A 26,272-nucleotide genomic window follows, 5' to 3' on the forward strand; every position below is an offset into this window, starting at 1 on the left:
ATACCTTCTCAATAATGGTCAAACATCCTATCAGCTGGTATAACAATGCATAAGGCAATGGAAGGAGCACTCATCTCGTAGCCTGCTAGATTGTCAATCAGTCTGTGAATCCTACCACTACTTCATGCTATTGTGCAAGGGAAACAATATAGTAAAGCATCAACATCTAACTCAGCTCACAGCTGAAAACAATTTCATCAAACACAAAAGCAATGCAGAAAGGAGGCCCCACAAATTGAAAGAGTAGATCAATCCCTGGTCTATACTGATTTCCTGATGCATTTATATGAGCTATACAACATGCAAAAGAGGCAATTTGATCAGTATCTGATGGATTAACCACTAGAGAGATGAGTTTGTAACAAAGACTAACTAGCAATTATCAATATACATAATGTAAAGTCATGTTTACTTTAATACAGTTTGATAATGCTATGTGACTTCTAAACTTTCCTGTCTTTTAGGAACATTATTCTGTTTATTTTCATAAATAGAGAACAAAGGTTTTACCTGTTTGAATTTCAAAAGCTGGACTTGGTAAACTGGTACAACTCTCATCCATTGCTAATATAATTATACTGTACATCTGGCCACACGGGAGGTCCATAATCTCACAGCTTTCTTCTGTTGCATTGCATGAATACCTGTCTCCTTCCATTCCTTCTGCAATTGCAATGTAGAACACTGCGCCGTCACTCTGCTCCCACAATACTGACACCGTGTGTGTTGCACATTCCAAAGAAGCACTTACAGTCTGGGGACTGCAAGGGACTGAAGATATCAGAGAAACAAGATGGATAAAGGCAAAGTCAGCTTTCTACTTAAATTCAACAATGTGTATATACAAATAGCATTTCAAAAAGCTTAAAATAAACTCTAAAAGTAGTTCTTCCTGTTACCAATGAAAGGTGCTATGTGCAGGATTGAGAGTACACACTTAATGGAAAACATTTAATGGTGTGAAACAACAGAGGGACCTATGGGTTACTGATACACGCTGCATATTATTATATGTCTATACACTGCAATACTATATTGGTTAATTTAAAAAATGCTGGCAAGTTACCTGTTTGAATTTCAACGACTGAACTCTGAGATTGGTTGCATGTGCTGTCAGCTGCGATGACATATACAGAATATAACTGACCACAGAGTAACATGGGTGTTCTACATGATGTTTCTGATGTGCTGCATGATGTGATGTTCCCATCAGGTCCTTCAGCGATGGCAGTGTATAACAGTGCACCTTTACTATAGTCCCACGAGACCAAAGCTGTATTTCGGTTACACTCCAGTCTTACCTCTACATTCTGTGGGTCACAAGGGACTGAAAATAACATTGAAAGTTAAAATGGATGTAAGATGAATGGATGGATGAATTTACTGAATAGTCAATAATTGCACTGGAACTTGTCACTCTATATACCTAGGAATGTGAATAGAAAATTAAAGCAGAGTGTGTCTGTAGAAGGAAAAGATTGTGGCCGATGCAGCTAAATAAATACACACATATATATTATATATATATATATATATATAAGATGAAAGTATAGCCACATATTGTTACAAAATGGAGTATTTACACAAGTTAGTTAGCTTGCAGCCTTGAGCATGGTACTGCTTAGCACAGGCAATTAGCCTGACCAAGGAGGGCCCCTCATATCAGTGTATAAGACAGCTGCTTTGTGTAACTGCAGACTGCACGAAGCAATCAGGAATGCAAGCTTGATAAAGGTAAAAGGATTCATTGTGAAGACTCAAGAATAGTTGATAAGGGGGTCTGGGAAACATCACAAGATGATCAGGGGGCTTGCTATGAGCTGATCACGTAGCCACATGATGCCTAATGAGTAATCTAATTGGTATTATGTGTAATGTATGTAATCAATAACCGTTATGATTGGATCATGTCCAGCCAGGATGGGCTGAGTAACTGTTTGAAAAATGTATAAGTATGGATGATTTTCCTTTGTTCGGTGGAGAGGCATCTAGACAGACCAGTGACCTGCTCCCCGCTGGCGTAATAAACTGTTTGACATTGGAGCAGACCTGAGTATCGAGTGATTCTTCTAGATTCATTCCCGCTAACAATTGGCGTAGTCGGCAGGATCAGGTGTAAGTCAGCTCTTCTGTAACCCCGAAGGGGCCAAGGGGGAGTTGGCTGGAGCCTGATCCCGAAATTGAGAACAGGATTCGGCGGTCGCTTGATGCCATCAGGAATACCGGGTGAGTATCTTTAAAGCTTATCCCGGGGCGGGGTGGTGTTTCGCGACCGACGAATGCCAAGTTTGTGAACAGGATCTGACCAATGGTCAAACGGTGGTAGGTAGTTCGTTAAGAGACGTAGGCACTGTTGAGAAGGGTTTGGAATATACGTATGCGTATATATATCATAAGCTTGTTGTATGAAATACGGACAGACTTGTGACCCGACAGTTAGCCAGGAGACGGTCTACTACAAGTTGCGCTAGGTTAAAAGCGGACCTCTGAGAGTAGATTCTAACGGTTCTAATCCTACCCAAATATGGCCAGTGAAAAGATGAAGCTCGAGTGGGGTCCATTACCTGCCAACTGGCAGAGAAACAAAAAGAAAAAAAAAAGCATTCACTAAGTTTATGGCAGAGTGACACAAAAGACTATGTTTTAGAGTAAAAACAAGTTACTGTGTCTTTGATTCGAATGTGTGATTGTTGGAAGCGTCCACGAATTAATTGAATGTCTGGGATGTACAGCTTGTGTTCTGTAGAACTGACTGTCGTTAACTCTTTGTTGTCTGGCTTTAATGTTGAAAGCTTGAGTCTATTAAGTTGTTTGGAATTGAATGAGTGTGAAAAGTGATTGTTGAGTGTGTTCATTTCGATTTAAGATTGTGCACCCAGGAATGGGATATAAAATTGAATTATATTTTAAGTTAAAATTTTATTTTGATTTTAAAAGTTGGTTTTGCAACTGTGAAAAGCCAATGAACAATTTTCTAAGAGATAAGCTTCAGCCTTGAAGGTCTGAAGATGTTTGTCAGAAATCCAATTTGAAGTTTACAACTCCTGCTTTAATTGGAGTTCCAGTTTAAAATCTGTTCTAGTTTTTTTGGAGTTTAAATTAAAGACATGTTTTACTGACTGTTTTAAGTAGCAAATGTCAGGAATTGGATATTGGTTTAAGAGAGATATGGATAAACAAAGGAGATATAGGAAAGATTCTGTCTGTCTAAAAAGCTGCTGTTAAATCTTTTGTTATAAGAATGTTAAATAACTTTTTCTTTAGTTTTTGGTTTTATTTGAAAAGGCGCCTGAAGAAAGAACAAGAAAAATGACGTAATTTACCTATCTTTAAAAAAAGCACGTGCTATTCTGTTCTGTGTGTAGTTAATAAGTATTATAAGTTAATAAGTCTGAATTAAATTAATACTGTTAAGGTTAATTGACCTGTTAAATTGAAAAAAAAACCTGGAAATGTCATTTGCAACCACAATGAACTTTCAAGTTTAGCATGTCGAGTTTTGGGGGAGTCTTAAGTTCCGGACATAGGACTCACTCATATAACATCGGCAGTTTTGATTTTTAAATATTTATTGCAGTGAATTGGAATTTGGAATCATCTTTGTTTTATAAAAAAATCCTTGGATTAGAAACCTCTTACAAAAGATGCTAAAAGTTTGGAAACAATTGGAGTTTAATCTAAAATGCTGTCTTTCCTGATGGAGATGGTTTCCTTTGAAGTTGATAATGTTACTTAAGATTTTGTTGTTTGAAAATCCTAAGGATACCAAAAAACATTTAAAATGGAGTTTAGTTCTTTTCGATTAATAAAAAGGGTTACGTAAAGCGACGCAGCGGAGAATGCTTTGCTCCGCCCCCTTGGAGACAAGCAAGAAATTAACCTTGCTGCAACTATCTTTATCAATGAAACAAAGTGCTTGAGAAGGAGAAATAGTTGCAAGCACTTCTGTCTTTACTAAAAAAAATGCAATATCACCAAGTCTGGGCATAAGAAATTGGAATCGATAAACAAAATTAAATTGATATGAGTGGTTAATTAAAGTATTCAAAGGGAAATTTACTGTTATTTGAATTTGGAATAATCTGAGATGTCGAAAATCCAGTTTAATTTGACAAGTTATTTAAGGAATTAGAATGTCATCAAAGGTTAAAAAAAAACACAAACAATATACAGTAATGTCTGGAATCAAACAGAAATGTTTGATTTCTGTTTTAAGGAATTATGAATATTAATTGGAAAGGTTCTCCAGGGCTCAAAATTAAATAGAATTATAATTAATGGGAATTGGCAATCAGATCTGGCTGATGCAAGCGCTAATAAAGGAATTCTGGGGATAAACAAATAGTGAAATAAACAGCTAATTTCCAAGAAGCCTCGAATTTTCCAGTGAAAGTCAGGAAAGTGTAGATAAGACTAGCAATTGATAGTTTTCTCTTGGAGATATGAGTTTTTAAGAGAGTTACATTTGAAAGTCTGGCCATAACCTGAGACATCAGGACCCTGCAGGGGAGGTAAGCAAAGATCTCAGATAGACACCACCAGCGCCGCCCTTTCCCCACCGCTGATATTTGATCTTTTGATAAGATCACCTGAGAGTTCAGAATATGTGGCATGACATTGGAATACCAGTGTAAGTGTGCAGATGTGATTTGTTACATGGAGAGCAACTGAACTAATGACAGGAAGGGTGATGAGACTCAAGGTATGTCGTAGCAGGTAGTGAGGAAGTAGGACCCACGAGAGAAAGGGTTAAAAGATTAGTGAAGGAGCTGTGCAGACAACTGCATGATCTGAGGCAGGAGATTCTATAGACACAGACATGAAAGAGGAACAGACAAAGGTGCCTGTTGTGGGAGACAAAGTAATGGTAAAGGGAAGGGCCGATGGAAATACATGGTCCCAACTGAAAAAATATAATCAAGGGAATAATGGTAGTATTGATAGGCATTTGGATTATTATTAGATGGGTTACTAACTGTGCAAGGATTGTGGGGAACGAAACCCGAGCACAACGGGACCATATAGATCATTTTGAAAGAGTAGAGATGATAAGAATATAAATTAACTCCTGGATTCCCCAGGACATGTTCAGTCCCCACAGGTAGACATGTATCCCTCATCGGGAGATACTCACAACATGGACAAGTACTAACACCTGGTGACCACCAGGGCAGTGTGTTTAAATTACAGATATAACCACTAGTGGCGAATGGGAAAGAACCGGACTGCAGTGGCTGGGAGCTTGATGCTAATATCCGGAGAGGAAGAACAAAGACCCGGTAATGGATGCACACGGATTAATGAAAGGAGTATTAATATGGACTATATGAACTATGGGGCATTGCACAACATGTTGAATGGGAAGTGTATAACGGCGAGTAAACCTACTTGACTGCATGGCTTACGGTGAATCTGGGCAAAGATGCAGTATGTGTACGGTGTTCCACAGATGACCGTGCTAACTGCGTGACCAGACAGAAAGGGGAAGGGGTAACTGAGAGCTGTGCCTTTGGAATTGTTTGTGCCCCTCCCATTGGGCAACAGATGATAAGGAAAGTTGAAAGGAACATGGATGTGTGTGAGTACATCAAGCCCAGGGAAAGCGTTGTATGATAATGTAAAACATGAAATTGTGCCTGTGTTGATCAATGTCTCAGGTATCCGGATGCCAGAGTATTGTTCAGAACAGGCTAAGAATATGTATAGTATGTTAGCCACTGTAATAGTGCGACAAGCTGCTGATGCCACAGGGGCCACAAGGATAAGGGGGCGTAACCCATTTCATAGATACAAGAGAAAAAAAAATATTAAATGATGAAGTAACAGGGATCAATACTGGGACTTCTTTAATCAATTGTTTATATACACAAGCGGTAAACGAGAATGTTGAACGAATCTGGCGGGTTATAAGGGAGCTCATAATTCAAGCGGAGGGGGCCCAATCAAACAGGTCTGGGGCAGAGAACAATGGAAATACAATTAGATGGAATAGCAGTGCTGGAGGCCCATGCCAAGACTATTAATCACTTTGGATGCCGTACCCGGCAAGGACAATTGTGCCACACTTATGGGCTGTGGATGGTGGAACAAATGAGACACAACCTCGATCAGCTCCAAAGGGGGGAGGTACCAGATTGGATCGACAGGGCGATACCTCCCTCCGATATTATCTGACAGAGATTTTGCAAGGTCGGGGTACCAGGGAAATGGAAAGTACTGCGTTTCCACCATCGAAACATCATACTGCTATGGAAGCTGACGCTGTCCCATACCATACCCAGACTTCTGTTTTACCCCTCAACAACCAGTCACTATAGGACTAGCCTGGATAGTTTATATCCAACAGCGGGGGCTGGAAACCATTAATGCAACTGATCAGCTCCACAATCACCTGCAGCATTATAAAGAGTCAGAGCAAGCCCCAATCCCACACATAGATGATAAATTGAGCGGATTACGGGACAAAGAAGGTCACTCAGTGAAGCTTTACCATCAGTTAAAAAGAAAGTTAAAGGTTCTCAAGGAAAATAATGAACAGGAACTTCAAAGTACAAGCTGGCGGGAATGAGTTTGGTATTGGGGGATGAACGTCAATATTCACCCTTGAATCAGGATAATATCACACGTGTTGGTGGGAGTGCAATTGGTACTGGCTCCCACCGGGGTAATATTGGCTTGTAGATCATGCGGACAATATACTAAGCAAAAGAAAGCAAAGGCTTTGGTAAAGGAACAACACAGGGGGTTAACCTCAAAGGGACACGATAATTTGGGTCATATTGATTTGATTTAAGTGACCGGGATTCCTGAAATCACGTGACTGGCCAGCACGTAGAGGCAGGGAATACCGGACAGGGTTAAAACGGGGATAATAAAGTAGGTATGTCGGTTAACAGGACTAGGGGTAGTCCTTTACCGAAAGGGGGGATTGTAGAAGGAAAAAATTGTGGCCGATGCAGCTAAATAAATACACACATATATATATATATATATATAAGATGAAAGTATAGCCACATATTGTTACAAAATGGAGTATTTACCCAAGGCATTGTGGTACAAGTTAGTTAGCTTGCAGCCTTGAGCATGGTACTGCTTAGCACAGGCAATTAGCCTGACCAAGGAGGGCCCCTCATATCAGTGTATAAGACAGCTGCTTTGTGTAACTGCAGACTGCATGAAGCAATCAGGAATGCAAGCTTGATAAAGGTAAAAGGATTCATTGTGAAGACTCAAGGATAGTTGATAAGGGGGTCTGAGAAACATCACAAGATGATCAGGGGGCTTGCTATGAGCTGATCACGTAGCCACATGATGCCTAATGAGTAATCTAATTGGTATTATGTGTAATGTATGTAATCAATAACCGTTATGATTGGATCATGTCCAGCCAGGATGGGCTGAGTAACTGTTTGAAAAATGTATAAGTATGGATGATTTTTCTTTGTTCGGTGGAGAGGCATCTGGACAGACCAGTGACCTGCTCCCCGCTGGCGTAATAAACTGTTTGACATTGGAGCAGACCTGAGTGTCGAGTGATTCTTCTAGATTCATTCCCGCTAACAGTGTCCATTACTTCACACAAATAAACACCGTAAATGTACACTTGCATTAATTCTGTACCGTAACAGCATTAAAAAGGGACTAATACTATCTAAGTGACTATCGAGTCACATCCATATGTGGAAACTAAAACATTCTGCAAAGTACCTCAAGTATGTCATTTGTCTGATTATTCTGTACAGTAAGTCTCTGCCGAGGTGAACTTGGCTACTTCTCTCTGCAGAGGCTGGGGTACAGATATGAGTGGAAGAGCACAGAGCCACTCTTGGACCGTCTGATCTAGCTGGCAAGCTCCCATGTGTCTCCTTTTCCCACCAAACATGTCAGCAAACATTCCCTGGGGCAAATCCTCTGTTGTCAATGAAGGGAAATAAGGGCAAAATAAATAAATAACTGGACCTGGCACAAAGACTCATGAAAGCCAGGTGTGAAACAAAATTTAAAAAAACACAAGTCAGTCCTCTAAAAATCCGATTGCACTTACCTTTCGTGTGTATGGGCCTTTTAAAAGCCCTTTCACCTGCAGGTGTAGCTGGGCTTTATGCCTGTCAGCTTTCACTGGATGCATTGAAGACATGCTGTACAGCAGGTTTGTGGGCTTGAAAAAGTACCGAGTGTTATATGTTTGGTTCTGTAAGCTGCCACCTTATTGAGACTACCAGAGAGGTTCTTAGACTGCAGTTTTTAAACATTAATAATTATTTCATAACAACGATATAAACTCCACACTAGCCTGTGTGTCTCCTTCAAACACCATGCTGTATCTGTTCTCGAGTCTCTCCCACATGATCTTTTACATCATCATGGTGGGTGGTAATCTGTACACTCTCTTACGATTAACTCTTTCATATCCTTATACTACGCTGAGCATTTCCCCAATCCTTCTGTAGATGGTAATAAAGCTCCCACCCGCTGCAGGTGTCAAATTCAGATGCACGTCTGAGTCCCAGCATTAAGACTGAGCACAGCTTAAACAAGGGGGAGACCAGATGGAACTGATATCTGCTGGAATATCCTGACCTTTAGACCTTAACCACTAGCAGCAAATTCGAGGTGACTTCTCCGTGCACCAGTTTTAAACACTACTGTTGCACTTATAAACAATGCATGTCTATAGCTTTGCCATACCAAAGATGGCAGCAACATAAAGAGTAATTTCAGCCGCGGACTCTCCAACATGAGTTTTACAAATTAACCTGCAACATGCACAGAGACCCACTCAACAAGTGCATAATTAGCAACATAAAAATTCACACATTTAAATACTGCTTGTGAACACAAGACTTCATTTGTTAAGATGTCGCAAAAAACTTTGTGGAAATGCATGATACCTGCATGTACATTCACCACTGCACTCTGAGGACTTTTACAGAGATTGTCCGTTGCTAGAACAGAGATTGTATAATATTCACCACACTGCAGGTGTGGGATTTGAGCCTTTGTATCGCTTGTGTTGAATGAAGCTGTGACTCTTTGACTATCTCGAGCGGTCACAGTGTATAACTTTGCTCCATTGGTGTCGTCCCAGGAGAAGGATACTGCATTCGAATCACAGTTCAGCTCAGCTTTTAAATTCTCAGGAATGCACGGTGCTATTTAGAAAATACAAATGAATATCAATCCTCTCTCTGTCCTGTAAATATCACAATAAATGTGAAACTATTTCCATGGTCGATAATATTTAAGGATTAATAACGTTACCAGTTTGGATTTGGACAGAAGTACTTGAAATGCCATTCCGGCTATAACTCAGTGTTGTTACTGTTATGTTATAGGACTGTCCACAGTGTAAATCCAGCATTTCATAACGTGTCTCTGTTGTGTTGTGTGAGTGTGTGTGTCCATCACTGCCTTCAGCAGTTACATCGTATGACATCGCTCCATTAGACCGTCCCCATGATACGACTACTCGATTAGAATTACAGTCCATGTTCACAATGATCTCATCTGGGGCACACGGTGCTGTAGAAAAGGAAATATAAACATTAATATCAATTGGGTTAAAGTGAGAAATTGTTTTGATCAAGTGGTCCTTGCCAGCAGCTCATGGAACTTAAATAATCTCAATATGTGACGACTTAATTCAGACGTCATGTTTTATTGCCAACAAATTTCAGCTCGGTGCTCTGGGTCACTATGGTCTGTACCCAATTTGACTGCTAAGTCCCCAAGTGTTTTCTCTGAGTGTTAAATTTTTGTACCTATGGTGCTAGATGGGCATAGAAGGATGCTGATCCCAAAATCCTTAGTTTATTGCTGTATCCACAGCGGCCAGTGAAGGTTGCTGTGGTGCAGGCTGGATGGAGATGAAATCAGTGCAGCATTGGGCTGCATTCCAGTCACTGTCTACAGGAGCACCCTGGAACGCCACTGAATGATGGCAGCTCCAGGGCAGCAGGCTGGTACATGTGCTTTTCATTTAGGATGGCAGGACAGTGGTTCTGTGTCCTGATTTAGTTTTGGCTGATATTTGGTAAAGTAGGTATGCCTGAATGATGGTCCTCTCTTTATACTAATAGAAGAGAACATTGTTTTGTAGTTCATTCTAATGCTTACAAACCCTGGCTCTTTCATTATTGGAGAACTGCACAGTGGCGCAGTGGTTAGCACCGCAGCCTCACAGCTCCAGGGACCCGGGTTCGATTCCAGGTACTGCCTGTGTGGAGTTTGCAAGTTCTCCCTGTGTCTGCGTGGGTTTTCTCCGGGTGCTCCGGTTTCCTCCCACAAGCCAAAAGACTTGCAGGGTGATAGGTAAATTGGCCATTATAAATTGTCACTAGTGTAGGTAGGTGGTAGGGAAATATAGGGACAGGTGGGGATGTTTGGTAGCAATATGGGATTAGTGTAGGATTAGTATAAATGGGTGGTTGATGTTCGGCACAGACTCGGTGGGCCGAAGGGCCTGTTTCAGTGCTGTATTTCTAATCTAATCTAATCTAAAACAGCCTTTGAATGGCCCTTTCATTACCTGATTTTTGTATGTCCTAAAATTAGTATGATACAGTGAGTAAACAGCGCAAGTGGCTGATGGAATACAGACCAGCCACTTGGTGGTCCCATTGATCCATTTTGAGCAAGATGCCTCATTTGCAATGAGTCCACAGGTTCCTCGCACCAAATGAGAGCCCCAGGGCAGCCTGCTATCTGGGCTGGAGGAAGGTTAGGGTCCTGAGGGAGCCCCAGGTTCCTGTGGGGGTTGGGAGGAAAACTAACATGGTAGCGGCTCAGTTCTGTTGAAGGGTCACTGACCTGAAACATTAACTCTGTTTCTCTCTCCACAGATGCTGCCAGACCTGCTGAGTATTTCCAGCATTTCTTGTTTTTATTATGGTAGAGGCTCACATTAGGTTTGTGGAGCCTGGAGGAGCACTCCTGCTCCTACCAACCCACAAAAACAAAGAGGAACTTTCCTTTGGGATCCACATTAGCTGGATGATTACCAGATGCTGTTCAGACTGAGCACCGTGCACATTCCGTTCAGCTCAGCCCGGAACTAGCAGTTGGAGATCTAAGCATATCATTGGACCTCATTAACATTTTAAGTAGGTCCACCGCATGACATGGGGCCACTTCAAATGGCCAGAGATTGCCCCAGTGTATCATGGCCATGGCCTCAGTGACCGCGACAATGGATTGGTAGGCAATTTTTCACCATTTTCAGGCCACGAGCCCTCCGCTTTCATAAAATCCTGGCTGATAGCCAATGCAGTATTGAGGCAGTGCTGGCTGTCCATCTGCTGCCTTTCCAATGACACTTTCATCTGGGCTCATATCTACTCCAGTTGAAAACTCCCGCAGCAGCTTTTTTAAAGAAAAACAGGGAGCTGTTCTCACCAGTATTCATCCCTTAACCAAAAGCATCGGAAAAGATGAAAATCATTCATTTTAATGTCTGTTTTGAGAGCTTGCTGTGTGTAAATTGGCTGCTCAGTTTGCCTACTCAACTACAATGACTACATTTCAAAAATGATCTCTTGCCTGTGAAGTGGCTTGAGATGCCCTGAGAAGCTAAAAGGTGTTATATACAGGCGAGTTCTTTTTGTTTTATTCATTCGTGGGATGTGGGCGTCACTGGCTAGACCAGAATTTATTGCCCATCCCTAATTGTTCCTGAACTGAATGGCTTGCTTGGCCATTTAAGAGGGCATTTAAGAGTCCACCATATTGCTGTGGGTCTGGAGTCACATGTCGGCCAGATCAGTAAAGGACAGCTGATTTCCTTCCCTCAAGGACATTAGTGAACCTAATTGGTTTTTATAACAATTGACAATGAGTTCATGGTCACCATTAGATTAGCTTTTTTAATTCCAGATTTATTAATTGAATTCAAATTTCACCATCTTCCATGGTGGGATTCAAACCCATGTCCCCAGAGCACAAGCCTGGACTTCTGGATTACTAGTCCACAGTAATATTACCACTGCGCCACCGCCTCCCCTCTAAATTTCTATATTACCTGTCTGAATTTCATAACTGGAGCCTTGGATGCTGCTGCAGTTTTCACTGAATGCGAGTACAGAGATGTTGTATATTTGGCTGCAGTGAAGATCTGGGATTAGACAGTTTGTTTCAGATGTGGTGCAGGTGGCTGTGTGTCCATCACTCCCCTCTGCTGTTGCAGTGTACGACACTGTGCGATTACTCGGTTCCCATGTTACAAAGGCAGTGAGAGTCTCACAATCAGCTTGCACATTCTGAGGGGGACATGGTGCTTTTGGGAGGAGGAAAGAGAAATGAGATGTCATGAATTGGTGATATCAGGACAAAGTTCCAATGGTTTCTTTGGTACCAAACTCAGAAAATAAACACCTAATGAAGAGATACACAATAACCGTGCAGTAACTAGATTCCCATTCAGAAGCCCAGAATTCAACATGTACTGTAATTTCTGATTGGGCCCTTACTCCATGGGTATATTGCTCTAGTTTTTTGAGAAAATCACCAGTTCAAGGAGGAAGTGTACCTGAAAATGTGTTCAGGTCATAGTGCTGTTTCTCAGTAGAGTAAAATCAATCAATTGATTTGTCCAACCTTACTGAACATTTAGTGATCAGAAGATATCTTTCATTTATTTTGATAGTGTGTGACACAGGTTAGGTGTTCATTTTGTAATTGTGTTATTTATGACATGTCAGAAAGATAATTACATATGAGAGAGGGTTTGGGTCCAACAACCTCATTCTTCCATAGAAACCTTTGTTTTCTCCTGAACTATCTCTGGGTCTCCTGAATGTATTCATGATCCTTCCTAGAGTGTCACTGTAGACATTGATCACTCTTGGGTTGAACAAGTGCTTCCTGACATCAGTCCTGAACTTGCCTTTGATTTGTTCTTAACTACATTCCTTTGTTGTGATTTAACTGAAAATAATGCACCATTAACGCTGCATATGCCATTTAACATCTAATATAAGGTCTCTCCCTTTTGCCTCCTTTCAATCTCGAAGGATCCAAGGTCATTCAGGCTTTCACATTAGACAATGGGTAGTTTTACTTACCCTGGTGGAAGATCCGCTGGAACTAAATTGTGCCGACAGCTATGCATGAAATCACATTCAGTAGCTGAAGTCATTGGATGAAGTGAGCCTAGCTCACAAATACCATTTATATATAAGTTCCCTTCACCACTGTCCTTTGACCACGCTGCAGGGGAGAGTTCAAGCCTGCAAACTGCTCCTAAACTGAGAGGGATTGCAAAGCTTAAAAGGCAAGTAGCTGCAAATGGGGGTTAAAAAACATCATTGAGCCTTTTTAAATGTTGTTACAACCTTAGTGAGACCATTAACGTAACTTTGTAAGTAGCTAATACACTAAATTACAGAGAAAGGTATTTCCCATTAACTTATTAAAACACTTGAAAACTCCACACCACATTTATATGTTATACAGTGTCCTCACTGAAGCGATATGTTAGCAGTTAAAAGTCCCAAACTTCTCCCAGTTGCAATGGTTTGGATCTCCCAGTGTCCTTCTCAAAGTCAATGTCCTCTTCGCTCACTTCTTCCGAACACTTTCGACCTGGACTTCTGTGAATAAGGAGATCTCTGGTGACGCCGCTGGTCTTTTCCCTCCGCAAGCCTCAACTTTCAAATTGGGTTCATGTCTTAGCAGCCTTTCACTGTATCAGTGTTCTAAGAGCAGAGGTTTTCTCTCTCTCTCTTCTGAGACTGCCACTGCTGGTCTTCCGGTCTTCCTTACAGCCTCCAGAGTTCTGAAAGCCTGTTGAATTTATCTAGAATCAAAAGTCAATAGTCATTTTCCTTTTTCAAAATGCAGAGTCCACAAGTCTGGCCATAGCAGAACCACCTGGGTCTTCCTTTATTTCCTGGTGTAAAAAATTTCAACTTGAATTTGCACCTTCAGAGCCCCTGGCTCCCTATTTATGATCTGAGAGTCTGGGAAAGCGAAACCCATTGTTCTTCTGGTGTTACAACCTTACATTCTTCTTTAAAAAGGGCCTTTGATCTGGGTTTCTTGTTCGCATGGTGATCAGGATTCCTGTCTTGTCTCTAGGTAGAGTTGGTATGAGGTCACATGTCTCCTCCTTCTTACATTACATTAAAAATCACAGCTTTTAAAAACGTAACCATACTACAAAGTCCAGCATTCATAACAAGTGTTAAAATGCTTTTAACAAGTTTTCTTTTGCAAATCAATATAGGAGGAAAGGAAGACAGCTGAAAATAGAAGGTCCGAGAGTCCAGTAGGGAGGCAGGAAATGAAATCTGTGGGTAAGTGGCAGAGTGGCATTGCCACAAATCCACCACTGGGTGGCCGTCAAAGTAAAGGGAGTGCTGCCTTGTTGCACCTCTAAGGTCCCCTCCCCACAGGGATTAGCAACACGTCCATACACGGACACCAGTTGTCCGTGGTAAAAATTTTGAGGATCGTGACTGGTAATTTCAGGGATGAGAAATTTCCCATTGGCTTCTTCTTACAGACCAGTCCGACTTTAAAAAAAATCGCAGTTGTCAGTTTCACAGCTGACAGGTGCTTAGAGCAGAGAGACTACTTCCAAACCTGGAGCAAGTTTGGGGGTTTTTGGCGGGTTCTGATTTTTTTTTAAAAGCTCACTGAAAACCAGGAATCTGTCCAAGGTTTGGAAGCGCTGTCTCTGCTCTAAACACCTATTAGCTGTGAAACTGACAGCTGCAATTTAAAACAAAACCGTACAACCACAAGGTTGCTCTGCAGAGAGTTTGTGCTCTCTGCAACTGTCAGAGAGAGAGAGTGAGGGGGGAGCAGAAAGAGATAGGAGGCAGAGAGAAGGGGGGTCAGAGAGAGAGACTAGGTAGAGAGAGAGCAAAAGGGGGGGGTAGAGAGAGAGAGGGGCAGAGAGAGAGGGGCAGAGAGTGAGAGGGGACAGCGAGAGAGGGGACAGAGAGAGAGGGATGAGAGTAAAAGAGAGAGGAGGGCAAAGAGAGAAAGGGGCAGAGAGAGCAAAAGGGGAGCAGAGAGAAAGAGAGAGAGAGAGAGGGGGACACAGTGAGAGAGGGGGAAGAGAGAGGGGACAGAAAGAGAGAGGGGACAGAGAGAGAGGGATGAGAGAGAGAGAGGGGGCTGAGAGAGAGAGGGGGGAGACAGAGAGAGGGGGGGGGACAGAGAGAGGGGGACAGAGAGAGGAGAGGGCAGATAGATAGAGGGGGGGGACAAAGAAAGAAAGAGGGGGCAGAGTGAGAGAGAAGCAGGAGGGGCAGAGAGAGAGGGGCAGCGAGAGAGGGGGGGCTGAAAGAGAGGGGGCTGAGAAAGAGAGGGCCGAGAGAGTGGGGGGCAGAGAGAGGGTGCATAGAGAGAGAGAGAGAAAGGAGGCCGAGAAGGCAGAGAGAGAGAGAGAGAGCGGGCAGAGAGAGAAAGAAAGGGGAAGGCACCGACACAGAGAGGGGGCGACCTGTGGGGCAACACAGAGAGGTGCGGGGACGACAGAGTGAGGGACACACACACTGAAGTGGGAGAGCACGATCAAGATCACACCTGACAAATGGACATCTATCCGAATACTCCACATCACTACAAGAAGTGTGCAGGCAAACACTGACTACTTGTGCAAGCAAAAATTGCCAGGTATCTCACTAAATCACTGTCCAATATAGTGACCAGAAAGTAAGTCAATAAAGTCTTCTCATTTAAAGCTTCTTCACAAAAATGCACCTTTGCTTTTGCTTTGATCAATAATAAGATAATTTTTTAATTCCTTTATCTCTCCAGAATTGCCTCACCTGCCCCTATGTTAATACAAAAATTGTAATCCGACCCTCCCCCGCCACCCAGGTGGAAATTTTGGACACCCCTGCTTCAAGCCTTTAACCTTGTGTTTTAAAATAACCTAGCAGCAAAAGTAATTACGAATGTAATTTGCATTGGCATTACATACTATTTTGCTTGCTAGCTAGCTAATACAGTTGTGCTACTCTCAATTGATGTTTGTGTGCTTAGCTACTTTATTTATAGGGAGAAATGTATTTTAAATTGGACTGTGTTTTGATGGCATTAGATTAGCTATATACTTTATATACAGATCAAACCATTCCCATATCCGTGGCTGAGTCAATAATTTTGTCAAATATCTGTGGTGCAACATGCTAGTGCCTATCCCTGCCTCCCCAGAGGTTGATAGGGGCGGTAACCAGCAGGTGCTGGCCAGAAGGAGCAGCCCATCAGCATTGTCAAGGGCCCAGAACAAGGCAGTCCCACATACCATCCTGCATCCTTCTGACTAAAATCTGGAAGAACCAACACAGCTAGAAACATCCTGTAAGATGCAGTTCATGAACACGAGGAGTTGCATTGGTTGAGTCAGAGTGCAGAGTTGAAAATAAGCAAGTGGTGGTGACCCAAAAAGAACATGGAAGTACAGCCTCAGAAGAGTTTTTGAAGAAATTTCATTGCTCAGTTTGTAGCCCAACCAGTCAGATAAACAGACCTCCACAGTTAATTTCGCAGTCCATGCTTCTGACTAGTGAGGCTTTGCTCAGAGAGTGGTTCATTACAAAACTACCACTCTTCGGATCCGAGAAGCAATGAGGCATTTTTTTATTGGGGCTGTATTAATTGTCTTGTGATCAGCCATTTCTATAGTACAGGAGTACCCCTTGTGACATTGCAGAGTACCAATGTGACCTTTCTAGACCTTTCTACTGTGCCAGTGTAATATTTCCCAGACATCAGAAACTGCTTTAGAAATTTTACCTGTTTCTGTCTCAAAAATGGAAGTGTTTACACTCTGACAATAACCATCCATCGCTTTTACAGTTATCAAATATGTTTGACTGCAGTGCAGGTCCATGAATTCACAGCTTGTCTCAGTTGTGTTACACAGTGTCACATGTCCATCTTGTCCTTCTGCTGTTGTAACGTACCACAGCGCAGCATCACTCTTCTCCCATGTCACTCTCGTACTCTTGGTGCCACAGTTTAGATTGGTGTAAATATACAGGGGTGCACATGGGGCTGCAAAATATCAAAACACAAACTGGCTGTGACAGGGCAAGAAATATTTACAATCCAAAACATTCAAAATAAGAAGTCACTGAAATTATATTTGTGCTTCTGACAAGTATTTAATTTTCTTTTAAGAACAAATATTTGACTCCAACTAATGCAATAGTTATTAAGGAAAATTCCGATGAAGGGTCACTGACCCGAAACGTTAACTCTGCTTCTCTTTCCACAGATGCTGCCAGACCTGCTGAGTGATTCCAGCATTTCTTGTTTTTATACCAAGGTTAAGCTGACTGGCCGGCAATTACTTAGGCTATCCCTTGTTCCCTTTTTAAACAATGGTACAATATTAGCAGTCCTCCGACACCATGCCTATACCTCGAGAGGATTGGAAAATGATGGTCAGAGCCTCCGCTATTTCTTTCCTTGCTTCCCTTGGCAGCCTGTACATTTCATCCAAGCCTAGTGATATATTATTATGACCGAGGCAGGAGGAGTGCACTGTCTTTTCTAGTTCCACTTCTCCACAGGTCACAACATATATTTAAATGTTTAACCAGTGACCGATATGGTCAATCATATACTCTATTTTTTTCCAGAAGAAAATACATCAACCGGATTTCTTTAATAAACAAAATAATTATCACTTTATTATAAACCAAGACTTATCCAGTAAAGATGCAGAGCATTAACACACTTTGAAATATGAATGTAAATAGATATTCCCTTCTAGATACCCAACACACATGCATGCACACACACCGGTTAAATAAAAAATAAAGAAGTTTTCTCTGCAGAGGTTCACTTTACAAAAAAACAAATAAAAATTTGGCCAAATATTTGTTAATTCCTGAAGAAAAAGGAGAGAATATGGAAGGATCTCAGTTGCTATTTGGTCTGGTGTCCAGGTACTCAGAGATGGGTCACTGGGATCTTTTCAGAAGCAGTTCACCCTGGAGATGTCAAGAATTAGTCTGGCAGGCTTTCCAGGAGAAATGCAGCATCAGGGGTTTCAGATATCACTCTGGCTGTGCAGGGTTTCTCAGAGACAGGAAGAAAGAGGTGAGCTGGGTGCTTGTTTCCTGGTAGGCTGACCTCCAACTGCCTTCAAAACAGTCCACACCGCAACTGAACCAAAACAATATCCCAAAAGCAAAACCAACTCTTGACCATCATAAATCTTGACATGACACTTCTCTGTGAACTACTTCCCGAGTATCCAAGGCTTTGGTTGTTTATTTAGCTTAAGGCATGTGACATCCAGTAAAGGTTTTTTTCCAAACAAAACCTCAAGTGCCCTCCCAGTGACCCTTGTAAAATAAAATCTGTGGAATCTTTTCAGTTTTCCTAATAAACCAATGTCCATAATTTTTAACACAAGTCCTCAAAACATTTTAAGAATGGAGCACCTTCAAAATGATATCCACTTTCAAGGATGCTAAACACCTTAATATTTCCTCCCTGATCATGTTTATTCCATCTAATATTTCACATTCCTCCTCAACTACAATGCCTGCTTTGTCTCTCTCTCTTTTGAAAACAGAAGCAAAGTATTTGTTAAGAACTATGCCCATGTCTTCAGTCTCCACCTGCAAGTTACCTTTTTGGCCTCTAGTTGATCCTACTCTTTCCCTCTTGCTTTTTATGTATTTATAAAACATCTTTGAGATTTCCTTGATATTACTTGCCAATCTCTTTTTTATGTCCTCTTTTTATTTTCATAATTTCCTTTTTACTTTCACCCCCGCACTTTCTATACTCCTGTAGGCTTTCTGTTATACTGAACTCTCGGCATCTGATATCAGCATTTTTTTTTGCCTTATCCTATTCTGTATGCTCTTTGACATCCAGGGGGGGTCTGGATTTGTAGTCACACCCTGTTTCTTCAAGCAAACATATTTGTTCTGAACCTTTACTAGCTCCTTCTTGAATGACTCCCAGTGCTCTGACACTGATTTATCTTCAAGTAGCTGTTTCCTGCCCACTCTTGCCAAATCACATCTGAGCTTCGGGAGGGAATCAGCTCATTGCCTTTAATGGAGCATTTTTGTGAAGTTTAATTAAGTTTTTGATGCATGATCATATCATCTGAACATGATTTCACCAGGCTGCAAATACTGCACAGTCTTCCCCATTAACCTTGTGGAATTGGTTGTGCCATTTTTGAATCATCCTATTCCACACAAAAGACTTACCAGTACTGAATTCAAATATAGAGCTTTGTGAATTGTCACATACACGGTCCAGTGCTGTTACAGTTAAATTATACATCTGTCCACAGTGTAGATCGGTTATTTGACACTGTCTGTTGGCTGTATCACATGATACTGTGTGCCCATCACTTCCTTCTACTGTTGCAGAGTATGACACTGCACCTTTAGTGTGGGTCCATGACACAGAAGCATCGTTTGTGTTACAATCCAGTTGGACATCGAGATTCTGTGGGATGCACGAAACTGAAAAGAGCAAAAAGACCAGATGAAGAGCATTTGTCCAGTAGCTGCTCAACTTTATGGAATTATTTTCTAACTGAAATCTTCAAGCCAATGTATTTGAGAGTTTTTCTGGTGAACAATATTTTGTTCAGTGCAGAAATCAGGGTTATTGTGATTGAGATTGATGCTGAAATTAGTGATATGGGAAAATGCATTTTTTAACATATTGATCAGTGAGTGTCAACCAAAACTTTAATAAAAGTTAATTAATCGTCCACAAAGTGGGGATCACTTTTAATTTCTTGTTTGGTGCACAGGTTTGCTAACATATCTATCATGTGATGCTAAAATTGTCAAAGAAGCAGTTTTTTTACAACTGTATAGATTTGCGCTGGTAATTTACAGATACAGTAATTAGTGACCAGGTGATTGCACTTATTTAACATTTCAATTATTGACCATTATTCAAAGCTCGATAAAATGCATAATCTTATTTAACATCTGCAAAATGTTAGTTTGTATTTTGTTAGTTTCTAATTTGTTGTTTTTATGCATTATATGGCCAAAAAAGATGCTTGTTGCTTTTGGAGAACTGCACGAGTAACCTGTAGTTTCAAAGACACTTTTTCTTTTGCTGTCCAGAAAGAAAATTGAAAAGTTTTCTATGGAGGCACATCTATCACATTATCCATTGCACAGTGCAAGTATATTAAAACAATAGGACATACAGAAAGGAAGAAGAAGAAGTGACATAAATAGCAGCAGCCAGCCAGCAGCCAGCACAGCCATTGCTCACTTTTATGCCGCAGTGAAGGATGCAGAATCAGTTCAATTTCTACAGCTATGTTAACCGGGAGCCAGAGTCTTCACTGGTTACTGTATTAGGTAATAATGGATTATAATCAATCACGAGTTATTATGATCTGGAATGCAGTGCCTGAAAGGGTGGTGGAAGCAGATTCAATAACAGCTTTCAAAAGAGAATTGGATAAAGAAGGGGAGAAAATTGCAGGGCTGTGGGGAAAGGGCAGGTTGAATGGGTTAAATTGGATAGCTCTTTCAAAGATCCAGTACAGGTACAATAGACCAAATGGCCTCCTTTCGAACATATGAATTAGGAGCAGCAGTACGCCACTCGGCCCCTCGAGCCTGCTCCGCCATTCAATAATATGGCTGATCCGAGTGTAACCTCGACTCCAATTTCCCACCTACCCCTGATAACCTTTTACCACTTTCCTTATCAAGAATCTATCTGCCTCTGCCTTAAAAATATTTAAAGACTCTACTTCCATTGCCTTTTGTGGAAGAGAGTTCCAAAGACTCATAACCCTCTAAGAGAAAAAAATTCTCCTCATCTCTGTCTTAAATGGGCAACCCCTTATTTTTAAAGGATGACCTTTGTTCTAGATTCTCCCACAAGGGGAAACATCCTTTCCACATCCACCCTGTCAAGACCCCTCAGGATCTTATATATTTCAATCAAATCACCTCTTACTCTTCTAAAACTCCAGCAGATACAAGCTTAGCCTGTCTAGCCTTCTGTGCTGTAAGATGCTATGATTCTATGCACTGAAAAATGTACACTGAGTGCTGCTAATTTTAAATCACAGAATTTAGTTGATGTGATTAAAATTTGGGGTTTTGAACAGCACGTTTTGTGTTGAGCCTGCATTCACCAGGACTCTGCTCCGATAACAAACATGCAATATAAAAGCACCATTACTGGATCACTGCAGGGATCAGACCATTGCAGGAGCTGTGGGTTTAAAGGTGTGTGTTTCTAAGCTATGTGGTAGTGATAAATGTAGCTAGAAAAGTGTTCCTGATCATAGAATCAAAAATAATACAGCAAAACAGGAGGCCAATCGACCCATCATGCCTGTGCCAGCTCTTTGGTAGAGATATCCAATAAATCCCACTCCCCTGCTCTTTTCACATAGCCCCGTAATTTTTTTCCCTTCAGGTATTTATCTTTGTCCTCTGGTTACTGACCCTTCTGCCACTGTTAACAGTTTGTCTTTATTCAGTCTATCAAAACCATTAATAATTTTGAACATCTCTGTCAAATCGCCTCTTAAACTACTCTGCTCTAAGGAGAACAATGCCAACTTCTTCAGTCTCTCTACAGAATTGAAGGCCCTCACCCTGGTATCATTCTGGTAATCTCTTCTGCATCCCCTCTAAGGTCTGGTCATCCCATCTAAAGTGTGGTGCCCAGAATTGAGCAATACTCCAGATGAGGCCTGATCAATGTTTTATAAAGTTTTAGCACACTTTCCTTGCTTTGTACTCTATTCCTCTATAAATAAAGCCAAGGATTACATTTTTTTTTTAAACAGCCTTCTCAACTTGTCCTGCCACCTTCAAAGATTTGTGAACATAAAACGCCAAGTCTTCCTGTTCCTACACCCACTTAAAATTGGATTATATTTTTCACATTGTCTCGCCTCTGATCTTGGTTCGTGGTCTGATTTTTCTGGAAGGTACCTGATAGGCTGGTTCGGAGGTGAAGAGGTGACTGATTCTTAAGCAATGAACACACTGGTGAGGAAAATATTCACATTGCTGTAAGCTCATTCCAAGGCTTTGCTCACACTATGTCCATTAGAAATGTTTCTTTAGTTACCTGTTTTCATTGTGATGGAAGGACTTTCAGCAGTGTCACATGAGTCATCGTGTGCATGAACTGTGATGGTGTAGGTCTCTCCACAGTTCAGGTCAGTGATATCACACAACGTATCATTAGCACTGCAGTGTTGCACATTGCTTCCTTCTGCAGTTGCAATGTATGATATTGCACCTTCACTTAACTCCCATGAGACTGATGTATATCCAGCATCACAGTCCATGTGAGCATCAACATTCTGTGGGACACATGGTACTGCAAAAAGAAAATTCATAAACAGCACATACTGGGAAAACACTGAGCCACATAACTGTCTATAAAATACAAAAATGACAATATTTCAACTTCTTCTTCTTTGGCCTCCTTGTCTCGGGAGACAATGGCATTCATTTTAGAAACTTTCATTCTAAATTCTTGCCTAGAATTACCTGTTTTAATTGTAACAGCAGAGCTTTGTGAGCTGTTACATTGCATGCGGATTGCCTGTACAGTTATATAGTAGTTCAGTCCACAATACACATCTGAGATCTCACATTCAGGATCTGTTGCATTGCATGAGGCCCAATGGCCATTGTTTCCTTCTGCTGTTACAAGGTATGACTCTGTGCCATTACTCGGATCCCAAAACACTGACACATTATTACTGTCACAGTTGATGTGAGCGACTACATTCTGTGGGATACAAGGCACTGCAGAAAGGAGAAAGCACAGAATGGAATCCTTAAACTGTAGTAGATTTAAATCTGCATTTATGTGTCTAAAAGCTGCATGAATCAATCATTACTGCATTAGAATAAGCTGTCCAACAGAGGCACTCAAACTTTAATGAGTATCTGATAGGATTTGCTGCTTTATAGTTGAGTTTGTAACTAAGATTAACAGTAGCAATTCTCAATGTATAAAATGTGAACTGATGTTTTTTAATATACAGCTTATCCATCAAGTCTTAATTTTCCTGTCTTTTAGAGACTGTATTCTGTTTATTTTCATAAATAGAGAACAAAGGTTTTACCTGTTTGAATTTCAAAAGCTGGACTTGGTAAACTGGTACAACTCTCATCCATTGCTAATATAATTATACTGTACATCTGGCCACACGGGAGGTCCATAATCTCACAGCTTTCTTCTGTTGCATTGCATGAATACCTGTCTCCTTCCATTCCTTCTGCAATTGCAATGTAGAACACTGCGCCGTCACTCTGCTCCCACAATACTGACACCGTGTGTGTTGCACATTCCAAAGAAGCACTTACAATCTGGGGACTGCAAGGGACTGAAGATATCAGAGAAACAAGATGGATAAAGGCAAAGTCAGCTTTCTGCTTAAATTCAACAATGTGTATATACAAAAACATTTGAAAAGTTAAAATAGAGTCTAAAAGTAATTCTGTTACCATGGAAATGAGCTATGAAACATCAAAAATTAAAGATCTTGGGGTTTATTTTAACTTATCAAAATCAGTATTAATGGGTGGTAATGGCATCAAAATGAGGTCAGTAGACCTACTGCCTGGTTAACACCAACACGTTCACCGGGGCCTATCACTTGTTGAATGCAGTGCTTGCCTGATTTAGGTGGTAGCCCTCTTTTAATATGGCAGCTGGGGTCTTATCAAGTACTTACATGGATTAATCAAAAAATAGCCATCAAAGCATTTTGATGAAGTGACTGATTGGATACATAAAGAGAATGTAGTTGTTGTAGTACGTGTGGATTTAAAGGAAATGTTTGATTAGGTTTCTCAAAAGAGGGTTGTTAGAAAAATTCAGACTATGCCATAAGAGGAAATGTAGATAATGGGTAGAAGGTTGGTGATGGACAGGAAACTAAGGATTGGAGTAAATGGGTGAAACTGGGAGTGGTGCAGCCCTAGAGTCAATGCTGGGTGGAATTTTGTTCATATTAAATGCAAGTGATTTGCATTTAGGTGTAGGGAGCACTATCTTAAAACTTGTTGATGACAGAAAAGTTGGAGGTTTGCCAAAAAGGCTGTAAAGAACAGAATGGGCAGACAACTGGCAGATAATGGTGGTAAAGTAATGCATTTTGTGAGAAAAATGAAGAAATGGGAGCAGGCATTTAACGAAATGACACTAGGGTGTGAAAATCAGAGACCTCGAGAGTTTCAAATTAATAACTTCCTGAATGATTGACAGCTGGCAGATAAAGCCACAAAAATGTTGAATAGAAATTTGAATTTCATATTAGGGGGCGTAAAGTGCAAGGATAAAGAAGTACTGATGAGTTTATACAAAATGTATGTTAGGCCACAGTTAGTTTGGGTGATCCATTACTGAAAGGACATTAAAGCCAAAGGAGGCTAAATTCGATAGTCCCTGAAGTTGGGTGCAGGAATCGCAACGTGTGATGAACTCTCACCTGTTGACAGCAACGAAGTGCAGGATTATTAGACCCTGATGGGGATGTGCACGGATGAAGGTAGGGGCAAAAATTAGCGTTGCAGGATGGCGTGCCGGTTTTACATTGCCATTCCTGCCTGCGGTGATTTTCCTGAGGACAAAGAAAGGCGGGCCTCGAAAATCCACCCGGTTTGGAAATAAGGGCAGTTAATCTTGTTAACAAACTCACTGTCTGCTCGTTAAGGGCCAGTTTGGAATTTTGGTGGGTTGCACAATGAATCAGGGCCAGTCCAAGCGGATAGAGGTGGCAACACAGCGAGGAGACAGTCATGGCTGCACCATGAAATTAGGTGGGCTCATAAAAGGAAGTACAGCTGAGAGGGACACTCAGCCATTGGCACACAGGTGCTATAGTGGGTGTAAAGGGTGCGGGGAGAGTGGTCTGTACGTGCTCAGGCAGTGAAATGGGTCGTGACACTCCTGGCATCACAAGGTCATAACGGGAGGGGGTTAGGATTCCAGAAGTTATTGTGAGTGCAACTGATTGCAAGTAAGGCAACAGCTGGGGATGGGATTACGGTTCTCAGATATTGGGTCGAGTGGCGATGAGGATCAACATCCTCAGCAGCAGAGGCAGACCCCCAGGTATGAGGAGGGTAGAGGAGCAGGATGAGGGGAAGGAAGGCTACACAGGCCATATCCGCAGCATAGGGTATACCATCGAAGACGGAGCTCCCTGGACATGGTCGGAGAATCAGTGCTGTAGGAGACTGCGCCTATCCAGGCCGATGGTCACTGAGATTTCTGCCCTCTTCACGGAAGACCTTACAGCACTGCTCATCTTGCCCTGCCAGCAGCTGTCAAAATCACTGTGGCCTTGAACTTCTTCGCCTCTGGCTCCTTCCAAGGATCAGCAGTGGACCTTGGTGGCATGTCGCTAGTGGGAGCACACCATTGCATCTCGCAGATCACTGATGCCCTTTTTGCGAAAGCTGGGCAGTACATACAATTTCAAACAGATAGGGCCTCACAGGTACAAAGGGCAGTGGGATTCGCCTCCATCGCTGGATTCCCTCAGGTGCAGGGTATTATCAATTGCGCCCAGGTGGCCATCAAGGCACTGAGTTAGCAGCCAGTGAGATTCATCAACATGAAGGGATTCCACTCCACTCAAATAGTGCAACCAGAACAATAGCTTCAAATGTGTGTGTGCTTGCTATCCTGGCTGCTGCCATGACGCCTTCATCCTTCGGCAGTCTAGGGTGCCGCAGCTCTTCATTTCACCAACCCCAAACTTTGTGGTTGGATTCTAGAGGACAAGAGATTGCAGAGATATCTACTCACCCCTTTACGTCACCCTGAGACAGAGCCACAGAAGCACTACACCGAAGCCATCTGCTAATAAGAACCACCACTGAGCAGGAAATCGGGCTTCTGAAGATGTGGTTCTGGTGCTTGGAGCAGTTGGGTGGTGCCCTGCAGTACACTCCTTCAAGGGTCTCAAGCATTGTGGTGGTCAGCTGTGCTCTCCATAACATGGCCTTCCAGAGAGATGTGGACCTTGTAAATGGTGAGGCCCTGGAGCAACACAGATCATTAGAAGAAGAGGAGGAGCAGGAGGTAGAAGAAGAGGTGGAAAAGGAGGAGGAAAAGGAAGATGCAAAGAGGTGCCAGGCTGTACAGGGAGGTGGCCGGGGCCAGCGTAGAACTTGAGGATCTTGTCAAGATGCCATCAACATCAGGGAGCATCTGATCCAGGCACGTTTCAGCTGAGTTCTTCTAACCCAGGAGGAAGGCACACTCTGGAACTCACTTTGATCTGCCTGCGAGAGCACTTCCATTGAAGATGCAG

The 26,272-nt window shown here is 41.8% G+C and overlaps 1 protein-coding gene across 1 annotated transcript; it reads right to left on the minus strand.

The window, feature by feature from the left end:
* Positions 1–166: 166 nt before the first annotated feature.
* On the minus strand, positions 167–25,353 carry LOC137373227 (fibronectin type III domain-containing protein 7-like). The gene is made up of 13 exons (XM_068038081.1): positions 25,267–25,353; positions 23,072–23,465; positions 22,488–22,748; positions 22,060–22,314; positions 19,194–19,454; positions 16,747–17,007; positions 14,581–14,709; positions 12,017–12,271; positions 9,262–9,522; positions 8,892–9,152; positions 1,067–1,327; positions 511–771; positions 167–291 (listed from the first exon to the last, which is right to left on the minus strand). The coding sequence occupies exons 1-13, from the start codon at positions 25,351–25,353 to the stop codon at positions 167–169; spliced, it is 3,072 nt and encodes a 1,023-aa protein (XP_067894182.1).
* Positions 25,354–26,272: the final 919 nt, after the last annotated feature.

The sequence above is a fragment of the Heterodontus francisci genome, chromosome 8 (assembly GCF_036365525.1).
Source record: "Heterodontus francisci isolate sHetFra1 chromosome 8, sHetFra1.hap1, whole genome shotgun sequence".
Lineage (NCBI taxonomy): Eukaryota > Metazoa > Chordata > Chondrichthyes > Heterodontiformes > Heterodontidae > Heterodontus > Heterodontus francisci.